This window comes from Pristis pectinata, chromosome 1 (assembly GCF_009764475.1).
Source record: "Pristis pectinata isolate sPriPec2 chromosome 1, sPriPec2.1.pri, whole genome shotgun sequence".
NCBI classification, from domain to species: Eukaryota; Metazoa; Chordata; class Chondrichthyes; order Rhinopristiformes; family Pristidae; genus Pristis; species Pristis pectinata.
In genome coordinates this window covers 15,846,897-15,861,609 of record NC_067405.1, presented here as the reverse complement: position 1 = coordinate 15,861,609, position 14,713 = coordinate 15,846,897, and the positions used below count along the sequence as shown (strand labels likewise).

The 14,713-nt window shown below is 38.0% G+C and overlaps 1 protein-coding gene across 2 annotated transcripts in view; it reads right to left on the bottom strand.

Annotated features, from left to right (window-relative positions):
• ptpn4a (protein tyrosine phosphatase non-receptor type 4a) overlaps nucleotides 1–14,713 on the bottom strand; it is a 179,017-nt gene that overhangs the window by 23,205 nt on the left and 141,099 nt on the right. For both annotated transcript variants that reach the window (XM_052010826.1, XM_052010835.1), the window contains 6 exons: nucleotides 12,909–12,992; nucleotides 10,911–10,967; nucleotides 7,729–7,885; nucleotides 7,346–7,512; nucleotides 6,348–6,438; nucleotides 3,604–3,665 (listed from right to left, as the gene is read on the bottom strand). In XM_052010826.1, coding sequence (XP_051866786.1) covers nucleotides 3,604–3,665; nucleotides 6,348–6,438; nucleotides 7,346–7,512; nucleotides 7,729–7,885; nucleotides 10,911–10,967; nucleotides 12,909–12,992 — 618 coding nt within the window. The remainder of the gene's footprint in view (nucleotides 1–3,603; nucleotides 3,666–6,347; nucleotides 6,439–7,345; nucleotides 7,513–7,728; nucleotides 7,886–10,910; nucleotides 10,968–12,908; nucleotides 12,993–14,713) is intronic.

Genomic DNA, 14,713 nt, shown 5'->3' with positions numbered 1-14,713 from the left:
ATCCAAATATAATTATGCTCTGTGGACTGAGTGATTTTAATCCCATTTCCAAGGTGGAGCAATACCTATAACATCCATCAATAAAGATTTTAAATTCCATTTTACTGAAGAATAACAGAGGCAATTAAGACCATTTCCCCCATCCAGTTATCTTACAGGAATGTTTCCACATTAGAATGTGAAGTTTCTCAGTATCATGTAAGAATGGATATTGAAAAGGCAAAGCTAACCTATTAATGACTTCTATCATGCACAATGGATAAAATCCAAACAAACCTTACTGTTATGGCTTCATAAATCTGAAGTACCCAGATTTAGCATGGCTTTCTAATGTTGATATTTGTATTGGCTAGAATAAACTTAGCATAAGGATATCCAGCTATTTAATATTTTACTTTAAAATGACCCCTAATTATGCAATTCAGGAATAAACATCCTGTATGGCCATGGATTGAGTACTACTTAAGGATATGTTTGCAACAAAGTTTTTCTTGCACTAACATTGATAAAAGGCAAAAACTAGCTGCATTTCTCCATTTTCTCTCGATGAACTCTTGATATACATTAATTACAAAATTCTAAAAAAGATTAAGAATTTTGGCCTGTTCATCCAACCTGCTTTATCTACCCAGTGAGAACAAATTGTTCAAAAGATTCAGCTGTCTTTTCTGGAAATCTGAACCATATGTTGATCACTCTTGTCATTGTGAAATTAATCTCAACTTCAGTCCTAAATATACCACCTATTACTTTGAACCTAATCCGTTTCCAAGCTGACCACTGTTCACTCAGCACCTGATAATCATTGCTTCGCAAATCACATCCCTCGGCATGGACATTTTACAAAATATACCATGTGTCCATGGAGTTGATTTCTTTCGGAGGCATTTTAGGTTAAGTCTTCGCTATCTGATTTGCTCAGTTCTTTATGTTTGTAACAGTAAACATTCCCACGCATTTAACTGTTTAAAATCTCATAGTATTAACTATGGTCATTCAAAACTCCCAAATCCACTTGTGCTGAAAAGGGGTTTCCACTTTTCTACTGCCTCTTATGTTGTAATATTCGAAGGCTTAAAGCAAAACAACTTTTGATGATTTCTAGGTTTCTCTTTGAACCCTTAATTATCCTTTTCAAATTTCATTGTTAACCAATTCAACATTTCCAGTTAAATCAGGTGGGCACGGTAGCATAGCAGTTAGCGTAACGCTATTACAGCACCAGCAACCCAGGTTCAATTCTGGCTGCTGTCTGTAAGGAGCCTGTACGTTCTCCCCATGTCTGCGTGGGTTTCCTCCGGGTGCTCTAGTTTCCTCCCACATTCCAAAGACATACAAGTTAGGAAGTTGTGGGCATGCTATATTGGCGCCGGAAGTGTGGTGACACTTGCGGGCTGCCCCCAGAACACTCTACGCAAAAGATGCATTTCACAGTGTGTTTCGATGTACGTGTGACTAATAAAGATACCTCATCTTATCTTAATCTGTGATAGTTGGGTTTAGGAATGTAATGCTCACCTCAAAACATTTCCCCTCTGCTTTAACTATGTCCCGAGCAAATTCTTCCTCTTTTTTTCCCTCCCTGTTCTTTGAATTTATCAATGTGAAAAATGCGTTGCATCAGTCCATGCTCCTCCTTTCCCCCACACTTCCCTTTCTCCTAAGGAGCCACAGGAAAACCTTTATGCAATAAAATGAAATCCCTAATGCTAATGATGCTTACAATATCAAAACTAAAAGGTTGTCCCTCTTGTTTTAAACATTATTGATGTTAAAATGCTGGAAAGTTAAAAATTAACTTTCAGTCCAGAAGGTCAATAACCTGAATCCTCCCCTACCCCAATAAATACTGATCTGCTGAGTACTTCCACCATTTTTAAAATGTCATATTTCTGGCATTTGCTGCATTTTACTTAAAGTTGAATTGCTCATTTCAAGGTAAAAACTCTGCCCTTATTATAAACCTGCTATGAAAGTGATCAGCGGTGCAGTAAACAGCAAAAGCTCAATTTAGAATTGTACATTTGCCACCTCTAAAGAGCTTATCAACTGCTCCAATTCAACTGCAATGAAACTGCATTAAGATTACTGCTGCAGCAACAAGGCGGTGGCATGCAAACAAAAATCATACCATAAATTATTGGTGCCTTTAGAGTGAAAAAGTTAAAGCCTTGAATGAGGGGAAAAATACAAACACTATTAAACAGCGTAATCTCTTAAAATGAGAACCAAATGGCATCTTCTGCTTCAAGATAATATTCAAGTTTAAGCAGATACTAATTGGCAGCATATATTTGGACTGTTTGTGAACATTCAACTTTAAAAGTAATTTCACCTGAGAAAGTATGAACAAGTTTAAGCATAGGGCAATAAGAATTTACAATGAAAACTGGAGTAAACAAATAAAGCACTTATTATGCTAAATTTGCAAGTACAGCAAAGCATTTAGCTTTTTTCTGTTTTTATTGAAATGTTTTCATTTGTTCTTAAATAATATCCTAGAATTCACTTCAATCTTAAGTAGACAGTTCACAAGCTAACACATTGCAGAGATGGCAATACTCCTCTCATGGATCAGTATCTTGAGGCATGAAATAAAAATTATGAAATACACCAATACAATTCTTATTCCTGGACCAAATTGACAGTGTAACTCAATCTCAGCTTGTACTCTGAAGAACCAAATAAAGTAGCAGCCCCTTAAGAAAATGTTTAAATGAAGTACTAGTCAGGAATTTAAAAGCAAATGATACTGTAATATGGAAGTGAAGTGTTCAGCCTAAATATTCACTGTTCGAGGTCCTCTGCATTCATAGCAGTCATTTGTTAAATTTACATATTTACAGATATGATCATTGGAAATGCCAATATTTATTGTCCTTCTCCAATTGCTCCTGACCCAAGGAGGCAGTAAAGAATCAACCAATTTAGTGGGCTTGGTGTTGCATTTTGAACAGGTCGTAGGAAGATGGCAGACTTCTTCCACAAATAACATTAGTGAATCAGACACGTTTTTAATGACATTCTGGCAGTTTTGTGGTTACTGTTACTGAAACCAGCTTTTAAATTCCAGAGTTCATTAATAACTTGAATTTAATTCTCCAGTTGTCATAGTGAAATATGGACTTGTGTCTCTGGATGCTAATCCAATATCTTAACTACAATATACCAATGTGTTTAATTGGTTTCCATTTTCTGTTAACCCCCTTTAAACAACTAATCAGTTCTCTTTCTTCGATGACCTGGCGGCTCATTCCACAGCATCCCAACTCTAATAAGAGGGTTCCTTTTGCTTCCTCCATCCAATTTTTTTTAAACATTTAATACAAAACCTGCATGACTGGTGACAAGATGTAAAACAAAACAATTTATACATATAATAATTCAAACAACTACTTTTATGATTCATGCAGCACTAAGTGGACAATTACGAAATAATACTATTTGGTAGAGAACTGCAAGGCATTATTTTTGGTAATTTTTTTAAAAACATGCATCATTGGCAAATGTTTTGCTCCATTATCTTTGTATTATATATAGATTTTTCACAAATGGCTGATTGCTATGGAGAATATAATTCCCAAAGGACATTGTGCTACTCACATTTATATAATTTGCATTGATGTAGTCATCTGTACCCTTTAGAATAACCCGTGTTGCATCATCTACAAGAAAAGCAATGAGATCGGTAAATTCACGCAATGGTATATTTAGGCCTAATTCAGGAAAATCGTTCAATACCATGACTATGAAATTCAAAGCTGGCTGGGAGCTTTACGTTTTATCAGGACAGATATAATGTTAAGAAAACAGAATGAAATCAAGTAAGGTAAAACATAGGGAAAATGATATTAACATTTTTTGAAGTTGCAACCCTTGCCAGTCAATCAACAAATTGCTCAAGTCTGATAAACAAAATAAAGGTGCACGATACTGACCATTTACACGGTCATTTTGGAAGCTAATTACTATCAGCATGTATTTTGTTGGTCTTCAGTAATGACCATTGCCACCTCATTCCATATTGGTATAATGTCAGATTCTTCAATAAATACCTCAGTGCAACAAATTTCGCTGCTGCGAATAGATTCTATGGCTGCAATGGAGCAGGGAAAAAATGTGACTGAAGTGTATTTCCTACTACAAAACATGTCAGTGGATTCCGAGAAGTTGTATGGAGAGATCTGTCAGGGACAGACAATGCAAATAAACTGCTAGTTGTGGAAATTGCAGACATGCTCATTAAATCCAAAATATTAAAAAGACTTCAAGCAGTGGACAGGATTACACAAGCCAGTGAGCAAGCAAACAAAGGAGGGCAGAAATGAGCTGGAAACAAAAAGGCATATCATGAATGCAGGATGAAATTTAATGATTAAAAAACATTAACTTCACTTTCATGTTCATCAGTGAAAACTCCTCCTGCACTCAGTATATTCCCTTCATTGCTGACTGGTTGAGGATTTAACCATTAATCACTTTACAGTTTAAGCATAAACTTTCCATCATCCACTATGAAAATCCTCCATGTCATTTTTTAATGATCTTTAATAAATTGCTTAAGCCATTAATTGAAATTACAACAGGGTAATACCTTAACATTAGCTTCAAGTGTTAAAATTGTATTAATCTTGCAACATTTTCAGTTTATTCCAAACTACTACTAAATTTTCTATTCCAAGACATGGTTTTAATTGTCCAGTAACATAGAATGAAATGAGGGTGGGTGGAAAAAGAGGGGTGGTTGGTTGAGTATTCGGTAGTATAGTTAATACGGAGGAAGGTGGACAAAGTGCAAGATGTTAATCAGCTTCCAAAAGGGTCATGTAAATAGTAAATTTCAGTACAGTAAGTTGCTCAGTAGAGGCTTCTAGTAGGATTATATCTGCGGTAGTCAGAGGGTTAAAACAGCCAACATAGAATAGACAGGGTTCAGTTTTAACCAACATCTGTAGATGACTACACACAAGGGTGGTTAACTTAAAAGGTTTAGATTAAGACAAAGAAATAAGAGATGAGGTCTGGTCATTAGACACATGGAGAGTGAGGTCTTTGTAATGAGCTTAGGAACAATCAATTCCATGCTCTTCTGTATCAGAATGGCTCTACCAATAACTGGGATGCTACACAATTGAAGTGGAAAGTGGAGATGATACTGTGGCAATGGATAGTTCATTGACAAAAATGGGTCAGACACAGATTGGGCTGTGGTACACTGTATTGCATCATGAGAGGAGAACAGAAGGAATGGTAGTGAAATGGGTCATGCAAACAGGATACAACCTCTTGCTGTACTCTGGAACAGTTCAAGAACCTGGGATTGCAGAAGTACCTTACAACCAATACATGCTGAGGAACAAACGTGAAGCCACAGAATACTCAGCTACCTGAGTGCTTGTATGTTGTCTTTGAAATTAAGAGTTTGAATAAAGCTAAGTAGACCATTCAGCAGTTGTCAGCGGTGTGTCTCTATATCAGCACAACAACAGCTCATGGCGTAGAAGGTGAAATATCGGCATAGATAGAAGATTGGCTGGCCAACAGAAATAAAGGCATAAATGGGTAATTTTTTTCATTGGCAAGACATAAGTGGTGTCCCACAGAGATCTGTGCTGGAGCCTCAATTGATATGATGACTTGGATGATGGCTAATAAATCTGATAACACAAAGATGGATAGGAAACTGAAGAGGTCGAGGTTACAAAGGGATATAGACAGTTAAGTGAAGAGGCAAAAATCCTGAGGAACGCAGGTGAGCCTCCACCTAGATATACTTGGGAATGTGGAACCTACTACCAATTGTTGAGATAAATAGCACTGATGCATTCAAGGGACAGGTTAGAAGTGACAGCAAGAGGTTTGTTTGGAAAATAAACACTGGCAGGGACCAGTCAAATTAAAAGGTCAGTGTCTGCACCAGAAATTCCATGGATTATAGAATCATAAGAGGTAGTCCCATTTCCTTTAAGAAATGACCCACGATGCATTTTCAGATGAAGTATTGGGGAAAAAAAACTACTCAAATGTAATAAAATTATAATACCTTATCTGTAAGGTGAATGTTAATTAATGGAACAAGTATTTCTAAGAAATTTCTAATTTAAGTATTTGTTCCAAGAATGAATTTCCCTTGCTTAAGCTTTTCTTGCATAAGCAGTGCCGTGACTAATTCTGCAAGATTTTAAGAGATTGGCTGACGCGTTGCAGAACAGAAGCTCTATCTTCCTTAGAGATTATAAAATTAAAAACTGTTCATGATACAAAAGAATAAAAGGCACCTCTGTTGTGAGATCTTGTTGATCATAAGTTCCTTTGTTGGACCATTGCCATAAAAAAGTTTTACTTACAAGGTGAGATGTCTCTGTATCTGTTTTTGGAAATATTGTGAGGTAACTTGGCACATGACATCGTCATACCAGGCTTTTTTCTATACAGTTGCTAAGAAAAAAAAAAGAACAGTTTTATCTTCAATGATGACATAGGAACAAAAAAAAGACCAAGATAAACCTAATTAACATTTAATATTTCAATCCAATGATAAGTGTTATTGACTATGCATACAAGGAACAATTTACACTTTAAATGGCTATCAATTTGGTGAATATTTCAGCCAATTTAACTGGAAGTTCAATATTTAAAGTAATTAGCTCACGTCATTCCATTCCCCAGTGACATAAGCCATAAATTGCTTTTAAATCCTGACAATAGTTTGCTTTGCTTCCCTATACTTTTCTAACAACTCAAGTGCTGCATTTGCTGAGATAATTAGATGTTCCTTCCTTCGCTGTCTAGTTAGGTGGATTTTAAAGATGCTGCACCACTTTGAAATTGTTGTTCACTATCGAATCAACTTCTATACTTATCACTGCTATATCAGCATGTAGAAGGCATACCAATAAATCAGATACAAGTGATCTTTATTTCCAAATTCATGAAAGACCCTGGTGGAACAAGAAAAATGTTTCCCCCAAGACAGAAGCATCAGGAATGAGAGCCCACAGATTTAAGGACAAGTGGCAAAATAACCAGAGGCTGCACCAACAGTTTTTGTTATCTGGAATTCTCAAAAAGGAAGCTGGAAGCAGACAAAAGATTTAAAGTGGATATATATTTGGAGGAAAGTTGGAGGCAAAGGGAAAGTGCAGAGGACTTGGATTAATTGGTTATCTGACACTGGCGTAATAGATCAAAGGACCTCCTCCTATGCTACTATTAGTGATCGACATACCTCATAACATTTTCAGAGATTGCTTTGTTGTGTGTACATGTATTATATTACTTATATCAAGTCTGAAAAGATCTATTTAAATACATCATGCACTTTCATGCCGAAAAGGTCTCTTACATCAAACTGCGCAAGAATCATTCCAGTCTCCAGACTATCCCGTAAATGTATCATTGACTCTCTTAAGGCATCATCATCCTGGTGGGTTATATCCAAAGGCGACTTCTCTGGAATATACTGAAAATCAGGTTCACTTTCTGCCTTCTCTTCCACAACATCATAAACAGCTGAGAAGATAAATTTCACACAGTCACTGAATGAACTTTAAAAATAATGTGCATACATGTACTTGTCACATGACAATAAACTCAACTTGACTTTGGGAAAATAGAGTTAAGAAAGCTTATTTACACAGGCCAAATATTCAAAATCTTTTGAGCTTGGACAAAATTGATTCTGCTACTGACAAAGCTTCAATTGCATTTTTGAATATTCACACTTACCATTTGGCCGAACTAGTAGTAATAGTTCTTCAGAGCGAATCTCACAGCTGGCTTTGATGAACGTGACAACCTGGTCATGTGTGTATTCTGATATATCCCTACCATTGATCAGTACAACCTGATCACCCTCATTGAGCCGTGGAACACAAGTGTCAGCCTACACATTGAGATGAAAGAAGATAATATAAACATTTATAACCATTTATGACAGTTAAAATTACTACATTACACAGTAAATAGACCATCACACTAATTCACTGTAAAAGTTTTAAAACAGAGCTTAATTTCAGCAACATTCATCCACTGGCACTCATTTCCTACAAATTTAGTGAACCAGAATCTGACCCTGGATTCTTCAGGTCCTATCTATGGATTTGAGGAGAGGATGGAAATAGCTATGTGGAAGAGAAGGTGTAGGGGAGTAGTTTTTAGACAATCACTGGGTTAACATAAAATTATATTTTGAAGTGAAAACAGAAAATGCTGGAAACACTCAGCAGGTTAGGAAGCATCTGTGGAAAGAGATCCACAGTTGCTGCCTGACCTGCTGAGTGTTTCTAGCATTTTCTGTTTTACTTCCAGTTTCCTGCATCAGCAGTTTGTTTTATTTTCATTGTACTTTGAAGTATCTGACCATTTCAAGTTTATAGATAGTTTAAAAAAGTTTGTTTGTATAGCACCTTCAAGTTATCAAGATGCCCCAAAGCTATCCATATCTCAATGTTTTGAAGCATGGCAGTTGATTTGCCTATATTATGTGTCCCAAGAGTGTGATCAGTAACTAGCAAAGGATAAAGGATAAATTATGGTTAATAGATCAGAACACCTATCTCAATTATAAAGTATGATCTCCACAGTCAAATGAAATCTTTGAAACACATTTACATATTCCATGCAAAATACAGCAACATTGACATGAATCACTCTTGCAGTACTTCAGTGAGCCTATAGATTGTGTGCTTAAATTGTGCATTGTGATTCAAATCTACAACATGTTGCTGTTCTTTGGATGCACTGGTGAGCTACAAAATCCCAGAAGTTACATTTCACAAGAGTTTACTACACTACCTTTGTACGTAATTTTAAGCTGATAATTTAAGTTGGAACTCTCATTAGCAAAGTCTGAGAGCTAAATTATCCATTTTTAAAAAATTGTCCCTTTACATATTTCACTGGCTTCTTGCATCTTGAGATTCATCAAACCCTACCCATTCCGCCCCCCGCCCCCCCAATAAAAAACTACTGAAGGTGGATGGGGGAAAAGTAATAGTGGAACATTGCAAGCAGGATTTATACTTTTAGATGAGCTATACTGAAAGCAAAGAAAAAAATTCAAGGGGAAAGAGACACCACAAACAGCAAATATTTTTTGTTTGCCTTAGTGGATTGTCAGTGAAAATGAAATTAATATATGTAGCTTCTGGCTTTGAGAAAACAGAAAAATATAATATGGCAGATGTTCCATTGCTTCTCTATCATTGGGTGGCTGCCTGCATCACAATGCATATTCTGGCAGGCCCCTGGCACAGACTTTAGCTTCAAGCATGCCTCCCAACATTTCAGTGTAGTCAAGACCGGCACAGGAGCCATTTCATAGCAGACAGCTGGCTAGAGAATCAGAAACTGTGCTGATGTGGATAGCGAGGAAGGTTGTCTAAGGCAGGATACAGATCAATTGGAAGGTTGGATGGAAGATTGGCAGATGGAATTTAATCCCAACATGTGCAAGGTGATGCATTTTGGGAAGTCAAAAAGCAGTAGGATATATACAGTAAAAATGGTAGGGCACCAAGGAATGTTGGTGAACAGGGAGACCTATGGGTCCAAGTTCTTAGTTCTCTGAAAGCAGCAACACAGGTCAATAGGGTAATGAAGACAGCATACGGCATGTTTGCCTTTACAGGTTTTTATTCCACTTTATTCAAATGAATTTAAATTCCCTACTGGATTTGGTAGAATCTGAACATGTAAGGTTTTTTTTATTAGTCACATGTACATCAAAACACACAGTTAAATGTATCTTTGCGTAGTGTGTTCTGGGGGCAGCTGCAAGTGTCGCCACGCTTGCAGCGCCAACATAGCCTGCCCACAACTTCCTAACCCGTATGTCTTTGGAATGTGGGAGGAAACTGGAGCAAACCCATGCAGACACGGGGAGAACGTACAAACTCTTTGCAGAAAGCGACCGGAATTGAACACGGGTTGCTGGTGCTGTAATACTGTTACGCTAACCACTACACTACCGTGCCTGCCCTACGTGCCTTGTATCCAGGTCCAGGAATAAAAACTATCATACTCATACATTTTACAGAGATTGTGGAAATTTATTTATCCATTAAGTAATTTTCTCAGTTTGTGCTGGGCAATGTCTCATCTGAATTCATATTGAGTACTGCAGCTTGATAGTGCTAATAAAACAGGCCTCTTAAAAAGTTACAAGGTATATTTCTGAACCTGCCAAAAATCAGGCTCACAAGGATTGAATTTGACATCCATGAAACATTAATATTAATGATTCTCATTCATTCTTGGCATCTGGACACTGTTCGCAATTCTGGCATTTATTGCCCACCCTTGATTACTGCTGAACTAAAGAGGCAGACAAGACTATCATTGCCACAGTCAGGAGTTGCATACAGGCCCAGATTGGGATGAAGAAGCAGATTCCCTTCCTTGAACAACAAAGGAGGTGGCTTTTTATGACAATGCAATAGTTTCCACTGTTAGTAGTGGTTAGCGTAACGCGTTACAGCACCAGCGACCCAGGTTCAATTCCGGCCACTGTCTGTAAGGAGTTTGTACGTTCTCCCCGTGTTTGCGTGGGTTTCCTCTGGGTGCTCAGGTTTCCTTCCACATTCCAAAGATGTACGGGTAAAGAAGTTGTGGGCATGCTATGTTGGCGCCGGAAGCGTGGCGACACTTGCGGGCTGCCCCCAGAACACTCTATGCAAAAGATGCATTTCACTGTGTGTTCCGACGTACATGTGACTAAGAAAGATACCTTACCAATCTAGATAGCTTTTTATTTCAGATTTTTAAGTAATTAAATTTAACTGCCCCACTTCCAAGGCAGGAAGCAAACTCATGTATTGTGATAGGAGGTCCGGACTTCTGGATGCTAGTATTATTGTGTCACACAACCGAATATTACTTCATATAAATCTTTATGCAGAGTTGCTTACTGGTGTTCCAGGTGCTACTCGTGATACAATGATCGGCATTTTCTGATCGATGCCTCCCTATAAAAATGGAATTAGACCAAGTATTAATGAAGAGTGAAATTTTATCATGAGCAATTCAGCACAATGAGATAAAACACACTGCCAATAGCCAATTAAAACACAAAGTAAAACCCATTTCTATAAAACCCTGCCAGGATTCCATATCCCAATAAACTACTAACCAGTAACTATACTGGATATTGTTAGTTAATGCAGCAAAACAACAAAGCACATCACATCTAAATTTCTGCAGTCCGAGTCAGTGCGATTATTCTCAATACTAGTGCCCCAACAAGGCTGCGTCCTCAGCCGTCTACTTCCAAAATATTCATGACTGCGTGGCCAGATTCTGCTCGAACTCCATCTACAAGTTTGCAGATGATACCACTGTAGGAGACCATATCTGAAATAACGATGAGTCGGAGTACAGGAAGGAGATAGAGAGCTTAGTGACATGGTGTCATGACGGCAACCTTTCCCTCAATGTCAGCAAAACAAAAGAGCTGGTCATCGACTTCAGAAAAGGGGGCAATGTACATGCACCTGTCTATATCAATGGTGCAGAGGCTGAGAGCTTCATGTTCCTTGGAGTGAACATCACCATTCATCTGTCCTGGTATAACCATGTAGGTGCCTCACCAGCGCCTCTACTTCCTCAGGGGGCTAAAGAAATTTGGCAGGTCCCCTTTGACACTCACCAAATTCAATTGATGCACCATAGAAAGCATCCTATCTGGATGCATCACGGCTTGGTATGGCAATTGCTCTGCCCGGGACCACAAGAATCTGCAGAAAGTGGTGGACACAACTCAGCACATCATGGAAACCTGCCACCCCTCCATGGACTCTGTCTATACCTCTCGCTGCCTTGGTGAAGCAGCCGGCATAATCAAAGACCCCACCCACCCAGATCATTCTCTCTTCTCCCCTCTCCCATCAGGCATAAGATACAGGAGCCTGAGGGCACATACCACGAGGCTCAAGGACAGCTTCCATCCCATTGTTATAAGACTATTGAATGGTTCCCTTATACGATGAGATGGACTCTTGACCTCACAATCTACTTTGTTATGACCTTGCACCTTATTGTCTACCTGCAATGCACTTCCCTGTAGCTGTGACACTTCACTCTGTATTCTGTTATTGTGTTTACCTTGTACTACCTCAATGCACTGTGTAATGAATTGATCCATTTGAACTGTATGCAAGACAAGTTTTTCCACTGTACCTCGGTACAAGTGACAATAATAAACCAATACCAAGCAGATGAGAAACTTTACAAAACCAGCTTTGGATCCATTTAGCCAGATCACCTTAGATTCCATGTGCCTTCATCTTCTGGACCAGACTACCATGCAGGAACTTGTCAAATGCCTTACCGAAGTTCATGTAGACAATATCTGTGGTCCTACCTTCAATCTTTTTCGTTACCTCCTCAAAAAATTCAATCAAGTTTTTATGAGACAGGATTTCCCATGAACAAAGCAATGCTGACTATCCCTCAAGTCCTGCCTTTTAAACTGAAGAAAATCTTGTCCCTTAGAATTTTACTTCCCCAATAATTCCCCTACTACCAACACACAAATCACTGGCCTATGGTTATCTTGCTTATCCCTGCTGCTCTTCTTGAATAAAACGTGCAACATTTGCAATCCTCCAGTACTTCACATGTGGCAAACAAAGATGCTATATTTTCATTAGGGCTTTGGCAAACTCCTTCAGGTTACTGTTTCCCTGCAATGCACCTTACTTTTTAATCACTTTCAGACAGGATCAAAAGGTATTTACTGGTGCTTGCTCATCAGTCTCTGTGGTAAACATTTATTTAATCATCTTTCAACCAAGTGGCTTTTTGAGTAATATTTTCACTTGTGCACAAAGAACACATTTGCAAATAATTCCTTCAGAAAAATTTCAGAATAAGTGAATCATATTGTCAGTAAATACAATGTGTCCTACCTTAACATTGAAGCCAAATCTCCCATTCTCATCTGCTTTCATTCTTATGAGAACTAGATTGTCATGAGGAACAATACCATTCGGCTGTAGAAAAGAAAGCATTAAAAGTCAAAAGTTTTTGAACAGACTCGAGATTCTTCTGAAATGTTACAACATTAAGAAACAATGGCAGAACATTCATCTCCAGAGATCAATTATGGACAAATTCAGGCTGAAACTGAGTGCTATTTAAAAATCAAGATCCTTTATCTCCTTTTCTCTGAACCCTCTCCTTCATTTTTCCTTTTAGAGTCAGAGAGTAATACAGCATGGAAGCAGGCCCTTCAGCCCAACTTGCCCATGCCGACCTAAGCTAGTCCCATTTGACCATGTTTGGCCTGTATCCCTCGAAACCTTTCCTATCCATGTACTTATCCAAAGGTCTTTTTACATCTACAGGCTTTTAAAAGGCACTAGTGTTAGCAATTAGTTTGATTTCCCTGTTTATCTTGGATCACTTGCTGTATTTCTGTGGTAACATCAACTATAGCTATTTACTCAATTTTTAAACAAAAGTTCAGATAACACCAGTAAATAGAACAGATTAGATTAAGGTGTATACAGTTTGGCAAAGGGCACCTATCTGAAATTTAAATATCAATTCTGTACAAGGGTGCTGATTTGACTTAGTACCTTCAGATTCCAAAATTTGCAACTTCTCTTTAAATTGCATTCTTTTGTTTTAATTGAAAACATAGGATATAGCAAGATATTAACTTACATTTGGGACCAAATATTATTTAACAGCATTTAGGACATCTAAAAGAGAAACACTGGGATTATGTTACAAGGCTATTTTCAGAGAGCCTGCATCTGTGCTCTCCACCATGGTGGTTTGAAGTGCCCACGGTTGCAGCTTCATTAATGTACTAGAACATGTACAGATTGCAGTTGCGTGATTAATTTAGGAACTGTACCAATTTCTTTTTAATAAAAACCTAGGGTACTTGCATGTTTGTCATTTGTCATTCTTTTATATTGCTGAACACAGCATTTAACCAACAGAAAAGTTGCATTAAAACTAAAAGTCCATTTCCACTGGTTTATGTGGTTAAATCTGAGATATCCTTATCAGAATTTTCATTCTTGTATGCTCTGTGGCCTTAAATAAGTCAGTAAATGTTATATTCGCAATGTCGTTTGCAGATTTATATCATAATTTCCTACCATCAGAATAGGAAATAAGGATCAACAAACAATCTGCTGGGGGAACTCAGTGGGTTGAGCAGCATCAGTGGGAGGAAAGAAACTGTCGACGTTTTGGATCAAAACCCTGCATCAGGACTGAGAGTGCAGAGGTGAGATGGCCAGCTTAGAGAGAAGGGGACCAGCAAGAAAGGATTCGGAGGTGATCCTTTCTCCTTTCTAAGCTGGCCATCTCGCCTCTCCATTCTCAGTCCTGAGGCAGGGTTTTGATCCAAAACGTCGACAGTTTCTTTCCTCCCACTGATGCTGCCTGGCCTGCTTCATTCCTCCAGCAGATTGTCTGTTGCTCCAGATTCCAGCATCTGCAGTCCCTTGTGTCTCCAGAAACTGAATTAATCCTGTAATTTGTGACAGTCTTAGGTTCACATGCGTGATGTCAAATGCTATCATCCATGAAATTAAACAAAATACAAGGTCAGTTTTAATACAGTTGTGCAAAATCAGGACAAAACACTGCAGAAACAAGTTTTCAGTTAATAAACACCTTTTGTGAACATGTATACTATTGAGCAGATTTAAATTTGTACTTTAAACAGAACAAGTGGACCTGAAAACAAAGC